This window comes from Bufo gargarizans, chromosome 2 (assembly GCF_014858855.1).
Source record: "Bufo gargarizans isolate SCDJY-AF-19 chromosome 2, ASM1485885v1, whole genome shotgun sequence".
Classification (NCBI taxonomy): Eukaryota; Metazoa; Chordata; class Amphibia; order Anura; family Bufonidae; genus Bufo; species Bufo gargarizans.
This window is the reverse complement of record NC_058081.1, coordinates 657,628,599-657,646,962: the sequence shown is the minus strand read 5'-3', so window position 1 is coordinate 657,646,962 and position 18,364 is coordinate 657,628,599. Positions and strand designations below refer to the sequence as shown.

General features: G+C 41.1%; 2 protein-coding genes across 2 annotated transcripts; both read right to left on the bottom strand.

Annotated features, from left to right (window-relative positions):
- Nucleotides 1-7,433: 7,433 nt before the first annotated feature.
- On the bottom strand, nt 7,434-10,283 carry LOC122926919 (apolipoprotein A-IV-like). Its single transcript, XM_044278439.1, has 3 exons — nt 10,238-10,283; nt 9,404-9,530; nt 7,434-8,361 (listed from the first exon to the last, which is right to left on the bottom strand). Exons 1-3 carry the CDS (start codon nt 10,281-10,283, stop codon nt 7,434-7,436), a joined length of 1,101 nt encoding a protein of 366 aa, XP_044134374.1.
- Nucleotides 10,284-11,911: 1,628 nt separating this feature from the next.
- Nucleotides 11,912-17,961, bottom strand: LOC122926918 (apolipoprotein A-IV-like). Its single transcript, XM_044278438.1, has 4 exons — nt 17,918-17,961; nt 17,550-17,641; nt 15,516-15,642; nt 11,912-13,292 (listed from the first exon to the last, which is right to left on the bottom strand). The coding sequence occupies exons 2-4, from the start codon at nt 17,596-17,598 to the stop codon at nt 12,365-12,367; spliced, it is 1,104 nt and encodes a 367-aa protein (XP_044134373.1). The 5' UTR covers nt 17,599-17,641; nt 17,918-17,961; the 3' UTR covers nt 11,912-12,364.
- Between the last annotated feature and the right edge of the window lie 403 nt (nt 17,962-18,364).

The window sequence follows — 18,364 nt, the reverse complement described above, 5'->3', positions numbered from 1 at the left end:
CTCCAGCCACACAATCACAAGTTTTTTTGTGTTAGGTGAATGTCTAATTTTTGGGGCCTCCACTCCAGTGGCCTACAGTTCTATTTTTATCCAGTGACCGCCTAATGTACCTCCAGCCACAGGATCACAAGTTCTTTTGTGTCAGGTGAATGCCTAATTTTTGGGGTCTCTACTCCAGTGGCCTACAGTAACATTTTTATCCAGTGACCGCCTAATGTACCTCCAGTCACAGTATCACAAGTTCTCTTGTGTCGGGTGAATGCAAAATTTTTGGGGCCTGTACTCCAGTGGCCCCAACTCTGGTGCGATTACTTCAAAGGACGCACCAGAGTTGGTTGAGTGGCTCACTCACCCTTCCGCTTCTGCACCCTCCTCATCCTCTGTATCTGCACCCTCATCACTCTTAGCTGTGTGCATCCTTAAATCCACCACCACCACCATAGCACCTCCACTCGAGTCAGAGGAATTATTTTTCCATCCATTCCCAGACCTTACCGAGGCGCGGCCATTCTTGACATCGGATGAGGAAGAGGAGGTAGCAGCGGCCACCACCCAGCGGTCTGATGACAGTACCCAGATCAGCCCAAGGAGGGAGGTCCCCGCTGTTGATACCTTCTCCGAGATCACAAATGTCAGTGGTGGTGAAGGTGACGATGATGACGTGTCGATGGACGTCACGTGGGTGCCCACAAGAGAGGAAGAGGAGGGGAGTTCAGAGGGAGAGACGGAGCAGCAGAGAGGGAGGAGAAGCAAACACAGCTTGCAGGGCACAGGAGGCAAAAAACAGACTGCAAATATATCTGGAGCTAGCCATCCACCATGCAGGGTTACTTCTGGCGCTTCCAGAACGCTGGCACATGGCTCTGCAGTGTGGGCCTTTTTTTATGTGTCAGCTGCTGACAATAGTGTTACCATCTGCAGCCTGTGCTGTCAACACATAAGTCGCAGTAAACCCAACACTCACCTAGGAACGACCGCCTTAAAAAGGCAAATGGCCTCCCATCACAGAGCCCAGTGGGAGCAACGCCGTCAGAACCCACAAAGCCACACTCCCGGCGCTCCACGTCCTGCCTCTTCTCCTTCTCCTCTCTCCTCCTATTTGTCCACCACTCCACCTTCCACTGTGCCATCGTCGCGTTCATCTGGCATAAGGCAGGCTTCCGTGGCCCAAATGTTCAAGTGTAAAAAGATGATGACGCCGGATAAGCCTCTTGCCCAACGGCTGACTTGCTGGCCTGTTCGGAACTGCTAGCCCACCAACTAGTGCCATATAAACTGGTGGACTCGGAGGCCTTTAGAAAATTTGCTGCCATTGACACACTGCAATGGAAGGTCCCCTGAAGGAAATATTTCTCCCAGAAGGGCATCCTAGAGCTATATGGCCACGTTCAGCTGCAAGTAAGTAGCTCACGACAGTGTGGACTACCTCACATTTTTATAACTGAATGAGGCATGCATCTCAGAGGAATTCAACACCTGTGATAATCACGTGCAATTGAATTTCCTCATGCCAGCCCACACATATCTGCCACCACAAAGAATGGTCATTGTCTTATGTATATACAGTGGCATAAAAGGCATTTTCTGTCAGGTGAATGCCTAATTTTTGGGGCCTCTACTTCAGTGGCATACAGTAACATTTTTATCCAGTGACCGCCTAATGCACCTCCAGCCACACAATCACAAGTTCTTTTGTGTCAGGTGAATGCCTAGTTTTTGGGGTCTCTACTCCAGTGGCCTACAGTAACATTTTTATCCAGTGACCGCCTAATGTACCTGCAGCCACAGAATCACAAGTTCTCGTGTGTCAGGTGAATGCAAAATTTTTGGGGCCTGTACTCCAGTGGCCTACAGTAAAATTTTTATCCATTGAACGCCTAATGTACCTCCAGCCACATCAGCCAAAGTTCTTTTCTGTCCGTTGAATGCCAAATTTTTGGGGCCTGTACTCCAGTGGCATACAGTAACATTTTTATCCAGTGAACGCCTAATGCATCTCCAGCCACATCAGCCAAAGTTCTTTTCTGTCTGGTGAATGCCAAATTTTGGGGGACTGTACTGGCCTACAGTCTGTACTGTACTCCAGTTGCCTACAGTAAAAATGTTATCCCGTGACCGCCTATTGTACCTCCAGCCACAGAATCAAGTTCTTTTGTGTCAGGTGAATGCCAAATTTTGGGGGCCTCTACTCCAGTGACCTACAGTAACATTTTTATCCAGTGAATGCCTAATGTGCCTCCAGCCACATAAGCCAAAGTTCTTTTCTGTCTGGTGAATGCCAAATTTTTGGGGTCTCTACTGGCCTACAGTAAAATTTTTATCCATTGAACGCCTAATGTACCTCAAGTCACATCATCCAAAGTTTGTTTCTGTGTGGTGAATGCCAAAATTTGGGGGGCCTGTGCTCCAGTGGCCTACAGTTAAATTTTTATCTCGTGACCGCCTATTGTACCTCCAGCCACAGAATCACAAGTTCTTTTGTGTCAGATGAATGCCTCATTTTTGGGGCCTGTACTGACTGACAGTTCTATTTTTATCCAGTGACCGCCTAATGAGCCTCCAGCTACATTATCACAAGTTCTTTTTTGTCAGGTGAATGCCTAATTTTTGGGGCCTGTACTGGCCGACAGTAAAATCTTTAGCCAGTGTCCGACTAATGTACCTCCAACCACATAATCACAAGTTCTTTTCTGTCACATGAATGCCTAATATTTGGGGCCCTTACTTCTGTGGCTTAAAATAAAAAAATTCTAGGCTCCAGCAGGGCACATTTTTGGGAGTTTCCCTTTAAGACGCATAAAAATGGCCCCTGATTAAAATACATATTTTTTTGTGGGAATTTTTGCCAATGCTCTCCCTCTGGTATATCACTGTCCATGTTGTGGGACTATTTGGGTTCTTCTAGTAAGTGTTTTCTGGCTGCAAATATGACCTGAAGGTTTTTCAGGTTCGTCTGCCATTAGTGTGAATGGGGCCCGCCACGAACGCGCATTCACGAATTGTCCCGGCTGATGTTCATCCATCACTAGACACTAGGAACCCGAAAGGTATGAATAGCAGACACGACTTGATTTTTAAATATTGATTTGGTTCTTGTGTTTTTTCTTTTCTTCTTTTTTTTTTTGGGGGGGGGGGGGGGGGATTTTGGTTTATAATGTGTATGTTTTAACATAGTAACATAGTACATAAGGCTGAAAAAATGCATTTGTCCATCCAGTTCGGCCTGTCATCCTGCAAGTTGATCCAGAGGAAGGCAAAAAATTCCCCCACTTTAGGGGAATAAAAAAATCCTTCCCGACTCTAATCAGGCAATCAGAATAACTCTCTGGATCAACGACCCCTCTCTAGTAGCTATAGCCTGTAATATTATTACACTCCAGAAATACATCCAGACCCCTCCTGAATTCCTTTATTGGACTCACCATCACCACCTTCTGAAGCAGACATTTCCATAGTCTCACTGCTCTTACCATAAAGAATCCTCTTCTATGTTTGTGTACAAACCTTCTTTCCTCCAGACGCAGAGGATGTCACCTCATCACAGTCACAGTCCTGGGGATAAATAGATGATGGGATAGATCTCTGTACTGACCCCTGATATATTTATACATAGTAATTAGATCTCCCCTAGTCGTCTTTTTTCTAAAGTGAATAACCCTAATTTTGATAATCTTTCAGGGTACTGTAGTTGCCCCATTCCAGGTATTACTTTAGTTGCCCTCCTCTGGACCCTCTCCAGCTCTGCTATGTCTGCCTTGTTCACAGGAGCCCAGAACTTTACACAGTACTCCATGTGTGGTCTGACTAGCGATTTGTAAAGTGGTACAGCTATGTTCTTATCACAGGCATCTATGCCCCTTTTGATGCAACCCATTATCTTATTGGCCTTATTCTTAGATCCTTTTCCATGTCAGTGTTACCAAGTGTTTTACCATTTAGTATGTACGGGTGACTTGCATTATTCCTTCCCATGTGCATAACTTTATATTTGTCAGTGTTAAACCTCATCTGCCACTTATCTGCCCAAGCATCCAGTCTATCCAGATCCCTCTGTAGTAGTATACTGTCCTCTTTAGTGTTAATTACTTTACACAGTTTAGTGTAATCTGCGTAAATTTATATTTTACTGTGCAAGCCTTCTACAAGATCATTAATAAATAAATTGAAGAGAATAGGGCCCAATACTGACCCCTGAGGTACACCACTAGTAACAGTGACCCTATCTGAGTGTGTACCATTAATACCCACCCTCTGTTTTCTATCACTCAGCCAGTTACTTACCCACATACAGACGTTTTCTCCCAGTCCAAGCATTCTCATTTTATATCCTAACCTTTTATGTGGTACAGTGTCAAATGCTTTGGAGAAGTCCAGATATACAACATCCATTGATTCGCCGCTGTCAAGTCTAGAACTTACCTCTTTATGGAAACTGATTAAATTAGTTTGACATGACGATCCCTCACAAAGCCATGCTGATATGGCGTTATTTACTTATTTCCGTTGAGATGCTCTAAGATAGCATCTCTTAGAAACCCTTCAAACAGTTTACCTACAACAGATGTTAAACTTACCGGCCTATAGTTTCCAGGCTCTGTTTTTGGACCCTTTTTTGAATATTGGCACCACATTTGCTATGCGCCAATCCTGTGGAACACTCCCTGTCAGTATAGAGTCTGCAAATATCAGAAATAAGGGTCCGGCTATGACATTACTTAATTCTCTATGCTAATAGACATGCTGTTAACACTGACTGGATATTTATTCAGCAGCTGAATGGGGTCAGGTCCGTAGTGAGGGAGGATTTTTTAAACAGAAGAATTGGTAACACAATGTGGTCATGATGAAGACGCCTAGTCGAAACTCATAGACCGTTGCATGTCCAGTCAGCCTATGGATTTTAAAGGATTTGTCTGCTGGATTTTTCTTGCTGTTTACTTATGATTGCTCCTCGGTCCAGGGTGTTTGTGCACAGCCAAGGAAGACGTTGGGTAAGCTGAAACTTTCCTATTTTTTTGTAAAAAATTACAGTGTACAAAAAACATTACAGTGTAAACCACAGTTTTTTGCAGGCACATAACTAAAATGCAGGCCACAAATGTTAAATTATGACCTAGAGTGCCACAATGGACATTTATCATCTATCCATCAGTTCGATGATAAAAGTATGATTTCAAGGAAAGCTGCCGCTGGGACCTTCACTGATCCTTAGAATGGGATCCAAATGCTAGTACTCCTCACAGTGCAAGTGAAGTGGGGAGGAGTTTAAATGCAACGGCAGCCAAGCCAGCGGTTGCTAGAGGCAATCAGAATTTTACCATTTTAACAGATGTTTCAAAGAGAATTTAAACAAAAAAATCAAGCCAGAACTTATTAAAAATAACAAATAAGCTTTACTCACCACCACTGATCGCCCTCCACTGCAACTTCAATGCAGCTGCAGTGCCTGTTGCTCCGCACTTCCTATCTCAGTTTGACACCCTGGTAACACCAGGAAAAGCCACCCAACCAATCACTGGCTAAGGCAGGTCACCACTAGGAACCAAACAGGTTTTGCCTGGGATTTCAGGCATGTCGAGACAGGACAAGAAGTGCAGAGCAGCTGAATTGCTGGAGGTGAATAAAACATTTTTATTTTTTAAAAGTTTCAGTTTGATATTTTTTTTTTTATACTTTCCTGAAACCCAAATCTAAATTTTTAAGGCTAGTTTCACATCTGCAGCACAGAATTCTCCATATTTGGCATTTCCAGATACTACTGGAATGCCCGCTGGCTCCATTAACTATAATGGGGTCTAGCAGAGATCCAACCCGGCAAATATGCCAAAAATTGGCCAGACAGAAACCGATGTTGTTGTCCAGCCGATTCGGAAGGCTGTACCGGATTTGTGAAAGAAGCCTAATGTGTGTAAAAGTTCAAATATATAACATATATATAATATAATCAGTGCAGAATTTTTTGTCAATTGAGACAAAAAATTACAAAGGAAAATAGTGTTTAAATAGTGACCTTGACTCAGATTAGGCAGCCATGTTTTATAATCTAATCTACCCATGAGGAACATTAATGCGCACATTTATTAAGACTGGCATTTTAGACGCCAGTCTTAATAAAGACCCATAGCTGGTGGTGGTTCCGCCGAAGTTATGAAGAGGTACCGGCCTCTCCATAACTTCGGCGCATCCAGCCCCAGTTCTAAATGTAAAACAGCTTCTGAAAACAGGCGTAGAAAATGATGAATGAGACAGGCCCTTCCCCGCCCATGCCACTCCCAGAATTTTAGACCTGGCGTCAGTGGTGCAAAGTCGCAAATAGCTATGCAACTAACCGTTGCGCCACAATCTGCACCTGAAATACGCCTAATTTAGTCATATTTCAGAATAGTAAATGGACCCCTAAATATAGAACAAAAACAAGAAATAAACCCCAGCCCAGCAATTCCTCCCTTAAAGGGGTATTCTCAAGACTCTATTTCATATCTGCCTGCTCCCGACGCGCTGTCCACTTCCTGGTTTCAGCACTCGGCAGGGGGCGGGCTCCATCTTGATTGAAGTCTTCTCCCGGCCGGGCCGCGCACTGTACTGAACGCGCACGCCGAGGCCGCACATGCGCCCTGGTGACTTCTTCCTGGCAAGTATACTATACTGGCCAGGAAGAAATCCCCATAGCGCATGCACGGCCTCGACGTGCGCGTTCAATACAGCGCGCGGCCGGCCGGGAGAAAAGAGAAAGTCGTCTGCGCACTCGCGGCCACCGCGATTCCTGAGAAGAGTGGTGGCCGTAACCAGGGGAGACGGAATACAACCATCAGGTAAGTATATGTTTATTTACTTCTAAGGGGTGGGAATTTGTTAATTAAATATATTTAGAAAAATGATCACTGTTAAATCATTAACAGATTTAACAGTGATCATTAAGATGGGAATACCACTTTAATTTGCTCCTTTCCTATGACCATATCCTGTCTCATATTGCAATTAAAATTGAGAAACATGAAAAAAATCTCTGTGTTACAAAACATCAGCCACTACTTTCTATGTCTGGTCTAAGACATCTGGCTGCAGCAGCAGCCTCCCCTTCTGTTCTGTCTGAAGTAGGATACAAATAGAGTTACACCCTGCCCTCTTAGTTATGCATCACACCATTTAGCGGCCTGAAATGAAAGAGATCAGCAGGAACTCAATCTCTGTGTTCTGCGAAATATTTCTACAAGACGTTTCTAGATTTAGTGTTCCTTTAGGTTTTTATTGCCTGGGCCTATTGAACCAAGTGTGTAAAAATACTACATGCAACATGCTAAAGCTTGGATGTCAATGTTTATTTGCTGTTATTTGCGTTACATTCTATTCAAATACATTTTTAGAAATGATGATACAAGTTTGCGTGATGCTAACTACTCTTGTTTTCCAACGATAAGTCTATAGATCTAAACTTAGTTTTCAGCAGAAAGCCCTTGGGTGATGAAATCACGGATCTTGTCTTGAATGTCTTCGTCCAAGTACTCCATTAGATCCTGCACACTCACAGGGTATTCTCCCAATTTCTTCTTCATGTCTTTCACTCTCTTTACAAGTGCCTTGTTGAGGGAACCTGCAAAGGGGGTTATTGTCTCTCTAAACTCTTTGATCTTCTGGTCCATCTGTTGGTTCATCTCAGTGAGGTATGGCTCCATTTTTTGTTTTACATTTGACATATCACCATTCAACGTGTCTCTTAGCTCATTGGCATATGAGTAGAGTTGCTCTCGCAGTTTTCCTGCAAATTCTAATATCTTCGTCTCCATCTGCTCAGTATTCTTCTTCATCTGAAAGTCCATGTTCTTGATATGTTTGTGTAGTTCATTTTGCACGTCCTCTGCATAAGGTATCAGGCTTTTATATAGCTCTTCCATTTGCTGATCAATATGATCTTTTACTTGATTGTTGATACTTTTCAGCTCTTTCTCTAGGAGCTCCATATTGTCATCTATGGTACTTTTTAGTTCCAGGGAATATGGAACCATTGATGTCTGCGCATGGTCTGCATTTTCTTTGATCTTGGTCTCTAGATTCCTTCTTATAGATTCCAGCTGCTCACTGAGAACCTGGGTGCTTTTATCGAGCTGGTCTTGAAACTCCTTAGCAGATGGAGCCAATTTGACTTGAAGATCCTCTGCATTCCTATTCAGCTGCCTTTGCACCTCACCTGTGTATGGATTCAACTTTGCCCTCAACTTCTCCAACTCTTGTCTGATTTGTTCTTGCAGTGTTTGAGAGCCTTGAGTCAGTTGTTCGCGCATTTGCAAAGCCAAAGGAATGAGCTGGCCCACTAATTCACCATCAAGATTATTTACGCTTTTCAGATTTTCTTCAATGAGAGCCCTAGGGAGGAAAAGACTGAGTCAGGAGAAACACTGGAAGTAGTCTAGATCAGTGGAGGCTCAATGCCAACAAGTTATTATTTGTAGAAGTCTTAGATACCTATAACTTGAGGATTGAGAAACCATACATTATAAAAATCATTTAAACTTCATTATGATTTGCTTGATGTATTAGTAATATTATCGAGCACAGGATCTATTGTGATTCTTATTGAAAGAGGAAAATTGTTAATTATGTTAATGAAAGTGCACATGGAATCAACTAATAGCTTAGCTATGATTTATCCTCTGAAATATCAGATACATTCTGATACAATATATCATACATACATAAAGGAATATAACAATGTTGAAGTCTGATATAGGATTTGCTGCTTGTGTTGGTTTTTTAAGCCAAAAATGGACTTAAAGAGCACTTGTCACCTCTCCTGAGATGTCTGTTTTAGTAACTACTTGCTTTCCCCAAGTAATTCTGGATCATCTATTATCATCACTATGTTGTACAATTCATTTATTGTTTCTGCTAGATGTTATGATTGAATTGCCAGTAGTCTGCAATGAAGGTCCAGCTGGGTGTTACCAGTTGGGAGTGTGTCCCTGCACAGTCTGACACTGGCAGCACTGATCGGATAGTGTCAGACTGTGCAGGGGCACAGCCCCAACTTGTAACACACATGCAGACCTTCAACTCATTCCTAAGCTTCTAAGAAGAATGACACAATATAGATTTACTGGGTATATGAAAGATGATCCTGAATTGTAATTGTAAAGAGCTATGCCAGTAGTCACTAAAACAGACATGTCAGGAAAGGTCCTTTTTAAGGCTGCAAATAAATCTGTAAAGTATTCCTTTATAATTCACTTTTAGAAGATTGGATGAATGAATTGAATACAACAAATATGGAGCAACTAGACCATGGATCCATCCACAGGTCAAATTCAGACTCCACAAAACCTTACTTGTACAGGACAAAAGTCCATCTATATGTATGGTATGATATTGTAATTACTTGGGTTAGGGAAGTCTGTTACTGCCCACTTACTGCAGCTGTTTACTGTTGTCTGAATGCTGAAGGTTGTCTGCTTCATCCTTAGTAGCACCAGTCAGCTGTGTGAGGTAATTCCAGAAGACATCACTTATCTGGTCAGTGTTGACATCAGCTTGATATCCTAACAAAGTACATAACACATCAGACCAAGTGTAAATGTGTGAACCGACCACTGAATATTTAATGCAATTATTTATAATTAAGTTTGGGCAACCCCAGTTCAGACTGAAAGTAGAATCTAATTGGGGGGAAAGGGGCTTCTGGTTACTGAAACACCTCCAATAAGCTGCGGTAACATCAATTAATATGCATATTTACATTGCTCTTCTCTCATGTCACAGTTAAAGGTGTTCACCATGATTTAAAAATTGATTCCCTATCCCAGAGCCTATCAATGATTGATATGTGGAGGTCCAACCCTCAGGGGTCTACAAAGGAAGACTCCTCTGCCAGCAGCTTCTATCTCCAAGAACAAAAGTATCAGGCATGTCAAATTTCAACACACCCAATCTGCCGTTGAGAGACTGGACACCACCATATGCATGCAATGGTCAGCTGGAATTGTTTGAAATCACCTGGTCCAACCGACATTTATATAACGTGTATGGTCAGTTAAAGGACTAGCTGTCAATGTTCAAAAAATCTCTTTATATAGATGGCCTAGTCCTCATTATAAAAAGCCTGGAAAACTCATTGAATAATGGAGATAAGCGTTAAATTTCTTAGGTTTGCAATTTCAAAAAAAAAAATCATTGTAGTTTTATGCATATTTTATATTTCTAATCCTTGCCACAAATTAGTTTTTGATATAGAAGTAAATATACTGACCTCTAATGCACATGGCTAATAGAAGCACTGAAACTTTCACCAACATTTTGAGTCACAGGATGGGTCAATGGAAATCCTATAAGTTCCCAATGGCTTAGGCACATATATAAAAAAAATAATAATCATGTTAGATAACCTATCTATTGAAAGGTTCTACTCTCAAAATCTCATTACTGGAAAATAAAAAAATAAAACAATTTTATATCGTTGTTTTTCTTGGTGATGAACATTATGTTCAATTATTATAGCTCTCTGCTCCATTGCGTCGTTTACACCTGGCAGGTTCTTGAAGCTATTGCGGCCAGAGATTAGATTGATCCTTACCTAATCCTGTGGTGTTTGGCTCAGCATTGAGGCTGATGTATCCCAGCCCTTTATATGAGTTCATTTTTGTCTCTGGCCATGCTCCAGGATAGCTTTGTGGGCTGTGGGTCGGCTTTACAATGCGGAATCATTGATGTGTCTTTCTGTTCATGGTGGTGTTAGAAGTTTGAAGAGCTTTGTGAGTTTTTGAGTCATAACCATGAAGCAGGAGAAGACCACTGAGTGCTTTCATTCAGTAGCTGAAGCTGACGTTGAAATAACAAACAGGCCTCATGACAAAGGCTTGTGGTGTTTTGAGATCCAGGTTATTGCAGGTCGTATCTGGGGCTCTGGGCTCATACACAATAGCCAGCTTAAAGGACACAATTTAGACTGTAATTGTCAGTCCAGTGAGCTGGTATTTTAGTAAGCTGATTTGCATATGTTAGCCATGGGAAAGTGCTTAGTAGGTCAAGATTATTATACTGTTATTTCCATTTGCTAAAAACTTTGTGGAAACTAGAACAAGGAGTATCACACCAATTATGCTGGCCGATTATAGGCGTTACCATACCACTGGACCCTCTGCTCCTAGTTCCCATTTTTCTGTTTCCTCTGTTTATGAGGCTTCAGAATATCTGTCTATAAAGTTCTCTTGATTCTTCCCAAAAATATTTATTTTAGTGATAAGATAAGGGCATTTGAGTAGTTCCCAAAGGTTCTGCCTTTGAGGGTACTTATAGGTCCTCCTTGGGCCTATTAAGGGATCTACCTGAAACTGTCATCTTCATAGATTCAGAAAAATCCAGCGTGTATCTACCTTAGAATCCACAGCATCCATGGCAAGCAGTGTAATTACACCTGCTCCATCCCATTCTCTTGAATTGGAAGGAGCAGTTGTAGTTACACTCCATCCCATTAGCTGTAATTACACGGCTTTCTGCTGTAACGTCATAAAAAAACTGATCAAAGGTGGTGCCGAGAGTCAGACCCCCGCAGATCTGATATTGATGACCCATCCTGAGGACAGGTCATCAATACCAAAAACTAGACAACCTTTGACAGAGCATTTCGGCCTTTTCAAACAGCTGATTGCCAGGGGTGTCGGACCCCCAGCAATTTAATATTGATGACCTATCCTGAGTATCATTTTTTCATGTTTTCCTTTTGTCTGACAGTTACTTGTTGGGAAATAGGTTTAATTTATAAAACACCTGCAATATTTTCTATGTAAAAAAAAAAAAAACACCACCAGGTGAGATCAGGTATTTACTGAACATTTTCAAGTAGCAAGTAAAATATTTGAAAACCTTGAATTTCCCCTATGGCTATAACTGAAATCTTGATCAATAAGCAAACCAGGACATCATATATTGCTACATTTTTTTTATTGAACAGAATGCAGTCACAAATGTATGGCTTATTATACTTCATGGAACGATGACATAGAGAATGTAATATAATACTCTGTAATACAATAACTGCACAGCTGACATATAGCATGTTCCCTGTTCAGTTTAGTTATAACCAGAATATATGTGCTATTCTAGCTCTGATTTACAGGAATATCTTAGCACTAGCACTATAGAGGTGAAATATGTTAGAACTTAACTGCCTATAGGATTGTAAACGACAACGTAGAGTTAAGGAATACTCTAAGATCAGGAGAAACCCTCAGCTTGTAACTGTGTAAACATAGAGAATTTATGAGGAAGGATAATGCAAGAAACAAAATAGCACCACTATAATTAACATGGTAGCACTAGCTGGTAATGTTAGGAGGTATCATAACAGATGACGTTGTTCTTCAGGAGGGAAGAGAATTCAGTTTTCAGTGGAGACACCCTTGTTGACAAAATCTTGGATCTTGTCTCGGACCTCTTTCTCCAAATACTCTACTTGATCTTGAACACTTACAGTGTATTCTCCCAACTTCTTCTTCAGATCTTCAACTCTCTGGACAAGTTCCTTGTTGAGGGTATCTGCATAGGGGGTCATTGTTTCTTTGAACTCTACAATTTTCTGGTCCATCTTCTGGTTCATCTCAGTAAGGTATGGCTCCAATTTCTGCTTGACGTTTGTCATGTCTCCATCCAGCTTGCTTCTTATCTCATTGGCATAGGGGTAAAGTTGGTCTTTCAGTTGCTCAGTGATCTCCAAGATTTTGCTTTCCATCTGCTCAACATTTTTCTTCATCTGAAATTCCATGTTCTTGATCTGGTTACGCAGGTCTTCCTGGGCATCTTCTGCATAGGGTTTCAGGCTCTTATATAGCTCTTGCAGTTGTTGATCAACATTATCTTTGACTTTCTCGGTGACGGGTTTCAGCTGCTTTCTCAGTTGTTCTACGTTGTCATCTATTGTAGCCTTCAACTGCTGGGAATATGGGGTCACCAAGGCCTGCACACGGTCTGTATTTTCTCTGATCTTGGCTTCTAGGTCCTTTGTAATAGACTTCAGTTGTTCGGTGACTATCTCAGTGTTTTTGTCCAGCTGGGCTCGAATCTCCTCCGCATACGGAGACAGTTTTATCTGAAGCTCCTCTGCATTCTTCTCCACTTGCTTTTGTACTTCTACTGCATATGGGGACAGCTTGACCTTCAGCTTCTCCAGCCCTTGTCTTATCTGTTCCTTCAGTTTTTCCGGGTCTTGTGTTAGTTGGTCATGTATCTGCTTGACAAATGGAACAAGTTTTTGCTGTAGTTCTCCTGCATAAAGATTAATGTTCTTCAGGTTTCCATCAATTAGAACACTGTGGAGGGAAAGAAAATATTATAATTTTTTCCCCCATAAATAATAGTCTTATTTTATGCATAAAAATATTGCAGACATTTTTGTAGATAAAAAAATTCACTTTCCCTAAATTTCCAATACATTGTTTTCTGAATACATCCATCATTCTTTGAAGAGTAAACAGGTTTTGTGGAACTTAGATATTGACAACCTTAGCTCAGGATAGGTCATAAATATCAAATTGGTCCAACATCGAGCACCCTTGCCAATCAACTATTTTGGGCAACTGCTGATGCTAGATAATATACAGTAGACAGAGCCAGAATCAAAAGATTGTAGTATTACATTTCCACTTAGGATAGGTCATCATTATCTAATTAATTTCATAAAATAGCCTTTCTGGCTTTCCCCACCCCCTTGCTGATTGACAGCTTTCTCTCTATTCACAGTACAGGGAAAGAGCTGACAATCATCCATGGGTGTATGGGGGCAGCTAATATTGGTGTATGGGGGCAGCTAGGAGCTCATGAAATATGAGGACTCCTAAAGCTCATGCAGAGCATTGAGCAGACTCCAGCGCTAGACAGATAAGATAGAGCAGCTCAGTAGTGGCTCTGGATCAATCTAAGTGACCCAGCATTTTCAGTTTTTCTGATAAAGATCTCCAAATCTCCTGCTTCCTTTCACATAGCCAATGAAAATGTAAATTGTGAAATACTGAAAGGATTGTCCAAAGCAGCTGACCATTTAAGAAAAAGAGTGGATATATGTTTAAAAAAGAAACATATGAAAAAAAAAGTATAAGGTACAGAAACAAAATGAAGAATATAGAAAAAAAATGAAACTGAAAAGGAAATCCAAACAAAGATAATAAATATAGATCAATGGATAAGAAGCAAAGTTTAAAGGGGTTTTCTGGTAAAAATGATTTTTAACAAGTTCCTGGAGCACAGCTCTTGAAAAAGAAGAGTCCTATTTAGCTCCTTCACGCTGCTCGGGTGGTCCGCGCTGCCTCCGCTCTCTCCACCTTCGAGTCCTAGCACTGTTTACATCTGGCTGGCTATGGGCATGGTAACATGCACTGCTACAGCCAATGACTGGCTTTAGTGGTAATGAAGCCACAAGCAGCACATCACTGGTTGTAGCAGTAGGTTGTAGTCATTGGTTGTAGCAGTGCATGTCACCATGACCATGGCCAGCTGGATGTAAACAGTGTCGGGACCAGATGATGGAGACAGTGGAGGCAGTGTGGAACACCAAACTGATTTTGGAGAAGTTAACTATGAATCTTCTGTTTCAGGGGCTATGCTGTAGGAACTCTTTTTAAAATCACTTTTTTTCCCCGGCAAACCCATTTAAGTCTATGTCCACACATGGATGATTAGCTGCATTTTTTCTATGGTAGAAAATCTGCAGTGTTTCTGCTTGTAATCTGCAGCAGTAAAAATTGCCCAAATAGTGTGTTTTTGTCACAGATTTTGTTGCTGAAGTGCTGCTAATTAGATGCAGATTTCACTTTGCATTTGAGAGGGTGAAATCCTTGATGATCGGCAGTGCAAATTGACATCCTGCAGATTTAAAATCTGGACCACAGGACAGTTCCTTCTACGGATTTATTCTGCCATGTGCGGATGAAAATTGATAAAAAAACTCATTCTCTTTGCTAGTACTGTACAACCCTCCAGAATTGCTGGACAAAAATCTGCGACGCAAATCTGGACTGCAGCAGTCACGTGTGGACACAGCCTAATGGTCAAAGCTCAGCTGACAAACATTTATGTCCATGCCTGTATGAAAGCTAAGGGTGTGTTCACATCTGCTTTTGCATTTTTTTTGTGCCATCATTGGAAAAGAGAAACAGAATTCAAGCTGGACCAGATCCAACACATGATGGACATCAACTATAATGGAGTCCATAGAGTCTCCATCATGGTGTCTACTTTTTACCTTCATTATTTTTGCCAAATAAATTGTGAAGGCTTTGCTATTGTTCCTACATTTTCTGCAGAGGCTGCTTACAAATGTAAACGCATCCTAATAGTTACAGCTCATAAAGGGGTTAACAAGTGGGGGACTCCCTTCACGATGATGTTCCCTAATAATGAACATGGACATGGGTGGTCTATTCAGCTGTCTGTGATATAAAACCACCCCAGAAGAGTAATAAAGCATGTACCAGATCTGTGATCACAACATCATTGAGCCTATAGTGCTTACCAGTTGTGGACATTTGGACACTTACTTTAACTGCTTGCTGATGTCAGACTGCTGTATCTCCTCCACTTTGTCTTTGGCGTTGCTGGTCAGCTGGGTGAAGTAATTCCAGAAAGCATCACTAATCTGGACGGTGCTGACCTCGGCTTGAGATCCTAAGATACAAGAACAAGTATTAGAAATTAGTAATTTATTCATCCTACTGATAAGACTTTATTCAGTTGAGTGGTGTGCATGTCATTTATATATAATTATATCTTATTGTTAGGTTGAATGGAGACACAGGTCCATCAAGCTCAACCACTCTCAAATCAATTCTACAACATGAATTGATAGATTAATTATAACCCTATTTGCCTTTCGATAAGTGTCTCACCCTTTTTAATTGCTGATATAATATCTGCCATTACTTCCTCATGGGGTAGGGCATTCTATAGCTGTAGTACTCTAACTGTAAAGAATCCTTTCCTGTATCGATGTCTAATCTACTTTCATCCACATGTACCTAACACATGTCCACCTGGTATTTTGCTAAGTTCAAGAAATTAATAAATCCTGTGCCAGCTCTTTGTGCTGAATGTACATATGTGTGATATGAAGTGAGATCACTTCTAAGACGTCTTTTTTCCCAAACTGAACAAACCAGATTTTTAACAGACCAATTCCCTCCCATTTACTAACCTGGCCACCCACCTTTGAACAATTTTAGGTTCCCCTATATATCCTTCTTGGTAAAGGAAGACCAAAACTAAGTAACTATGTGAGGTAATATACTGTATGCAAGTAACATATCGGATAATAACCTTCTCCTGCTATGGCTTCCTATAGATAGCAACCAACAAGCAAAATAACTTCCTTACATGCACTTAGTATGGGGCATTGTATCAAAGCCCCTATGTAGACCACATTGAGGGCACAGATGATTAGGAAGAACTACATGTTACATAATAAAGTGATCGAAGGCAGAACTTTGTAGAATAATTACAGATAAGAAGAGGTGTAATTTGAAGCTCTTGGGCCCCAGTACAAAATCTGTAACATGGCCCCCACCTACTTTATGTTTTCTATAATGGAAGGGAGTCTTTGCGCCCCCTCAGTCTCCTGGGCCCGGTAGCGACCACTGCTCCAACACCCCCTTTAGCTACGCTATAGGTAAAGTTAATGTGAGGACATCTTAAACGTCATTTGAGATAAACCATGAGTAAGGTTATTCGGTTTAAAAAACAGATGACTTTATTACAGTGTGCAAATATATGAATATACATTGTAGAACTATGTCTAATCAACTTTTTATACCTAGGCCTGTAACCCTGCCAAGGGGTCCTTAACTATGTCTCATGGAAAGAACGTTTCAACATCAACAGACAGGGATTCTTAGTGTAAGAGCATTGAAACTATGGCGATGTTGTGATGGTTGATTCATTGAACAAGGTCAAGAAGGTCTGGACGACTTACTTGAGTATAAAAATATTTAAGGTTATGAATACTAGATTTCTGGAGATGGGACCCTGAGCCAAGGATTTATTCTGATTTGCAAGGAATGTTTTCCTAAAAAGAAGTAATGATTGTTCACCTCATAGGGCATTTTGCCTTCCTTTGGATCAACGCATTATAAGTTAGACTTGTGGACATGTGTCTTTTTTAAACTTATCAGCTATCTATCTATGTAACTATGGTATGACCTCATTATACTACAAGATGTGTTTTAGGGTACGGCCACACGGTCAGGCTTCCTGATGCAATTTTTAAAGCCAAAATCAGGAGTGAATCATATAAGGCTTCAAAAACGGCATCAGGAAACCTGACCACGTGGCTGTACGCTTATGGTTTGGAACATTTTGATGCTATAATATTCACCCATCAGTCTTTAGCTAGAAAGATATGGGTGTGTGGATGGAGTTTGCAGAATTAACAATCACACCAAGGCGTTATTGCCCCTCTGCCTTATAAGAAGACACCAGTATTATACATGACTACATGACATATGGTAGCTGAGGATTGGGACCCGGGAGCTTTACGTTACACCTCTCTTCAGCTATTACTCATTCAGATATTTACTGACCTGTGATTGCACACACGACTAGTGCAAGAGCTACGACTTTCACCAGCATGTTGATTCTCTGGAAGGGTCAACCTCGTCCCAATGGTGAAAATCTGTATCAACGAATGAATTATGTTTAATTTTGAATAAAAAAATCTAAAATAACTTTGGAATATATACTTATATAATAAGGTATTTAAAAGCAGCAGTCTTCAACTGGTGGATCTCCAATTGATGTGAAGCTACTGAGATTTTCTGTGCATGCTAAGAGTAGTAGTTTCCCAACACCTGAAGAGCCACATATAAATATATACAGTTTATGACATTCTCATAAATAGGAAAGTTCTGCCTTTGCTTCTTCATCTAGAGTGGGTAAGATTGCTCCTTACCTGATCCCTTGGTGTTTGGATCTGAGGATGAAGTTGATGCTACAGCCTGCCCTTTATATTTCAGCATACCTACTTTGGCTGGGCTCCAAGAGAACTTTATGGACTTTAGATGAGCTTTACAATGTGGAGTTTATGACGTGTCTCTGTTTTTGTAGTGATGCTGGAAGTTTGAAAATCTCATTGAGTAATGATCTGAGTCATGATCATGATGAACTGGAAGAGTGCTGAGCTGTGGTTCTTCATTTGTAAGTGCTGCTGACAGTGACATTATCAGAACATATCACCACAAAAGGTTGTGATAGTTATTGAAGGTCATATGGGGGCTTAAGCACAATCCTGGGCTTAAGGACAAGTAACTCTGAGTCAAAAGAAGCACAGTTTTAGGTTTACTAAAGGTTAACTGGATTGTGGTTGGTGCCATCATAAATGTTTTTTTGCCCTCAAAAG

Bases quoted from the DNA above. Each gene is read 5' to 3' on its own strand.
- LOC122926919 (XM_044278439.1), bottom strand. From the start codon at position 10,283: ATGTTGGTGAAAGTTTCAGTGCTTCTATTAGCCATGTGCATTAGAG. The intron at 9,531-10,237 runs GTCAGTATATTT...GTACTTTGTTAG, and splicing joins ATTAGCCATGTGCATTAGAG to GATATCAAGCTGATGTCAAC. The intron at 8,362-9,403 runs GTAAGTGGGCAG...TTTCCTCCCTAG, and splicing joins GACAACAGTAAACAGCTGCA to GGCTCTCATTGAAGAAAATC.
- LOC122926918 (XM_044278438.1), bottom strand. From the start codon at position 17,598: ATGCTGGTGAAAGTCGTAGCTCTTGCACTAGTCGTGTGTGCAATCACA. The intron at 15,643-17,549 runs GTCAGTAAATAT...CTTGTATCTTAG, and splicing joins AGTCGTGTGTGCAATCACAG to GATCTCAAGCCGAGGTCAGC. The intron at 13,293-15,515 runs GTAAGTGTCCAA...TTCCCTCCACAG, and splicing joins GACATCAGCAAGCAGTTAAA to TGTTCTAATTGATGGAAACC.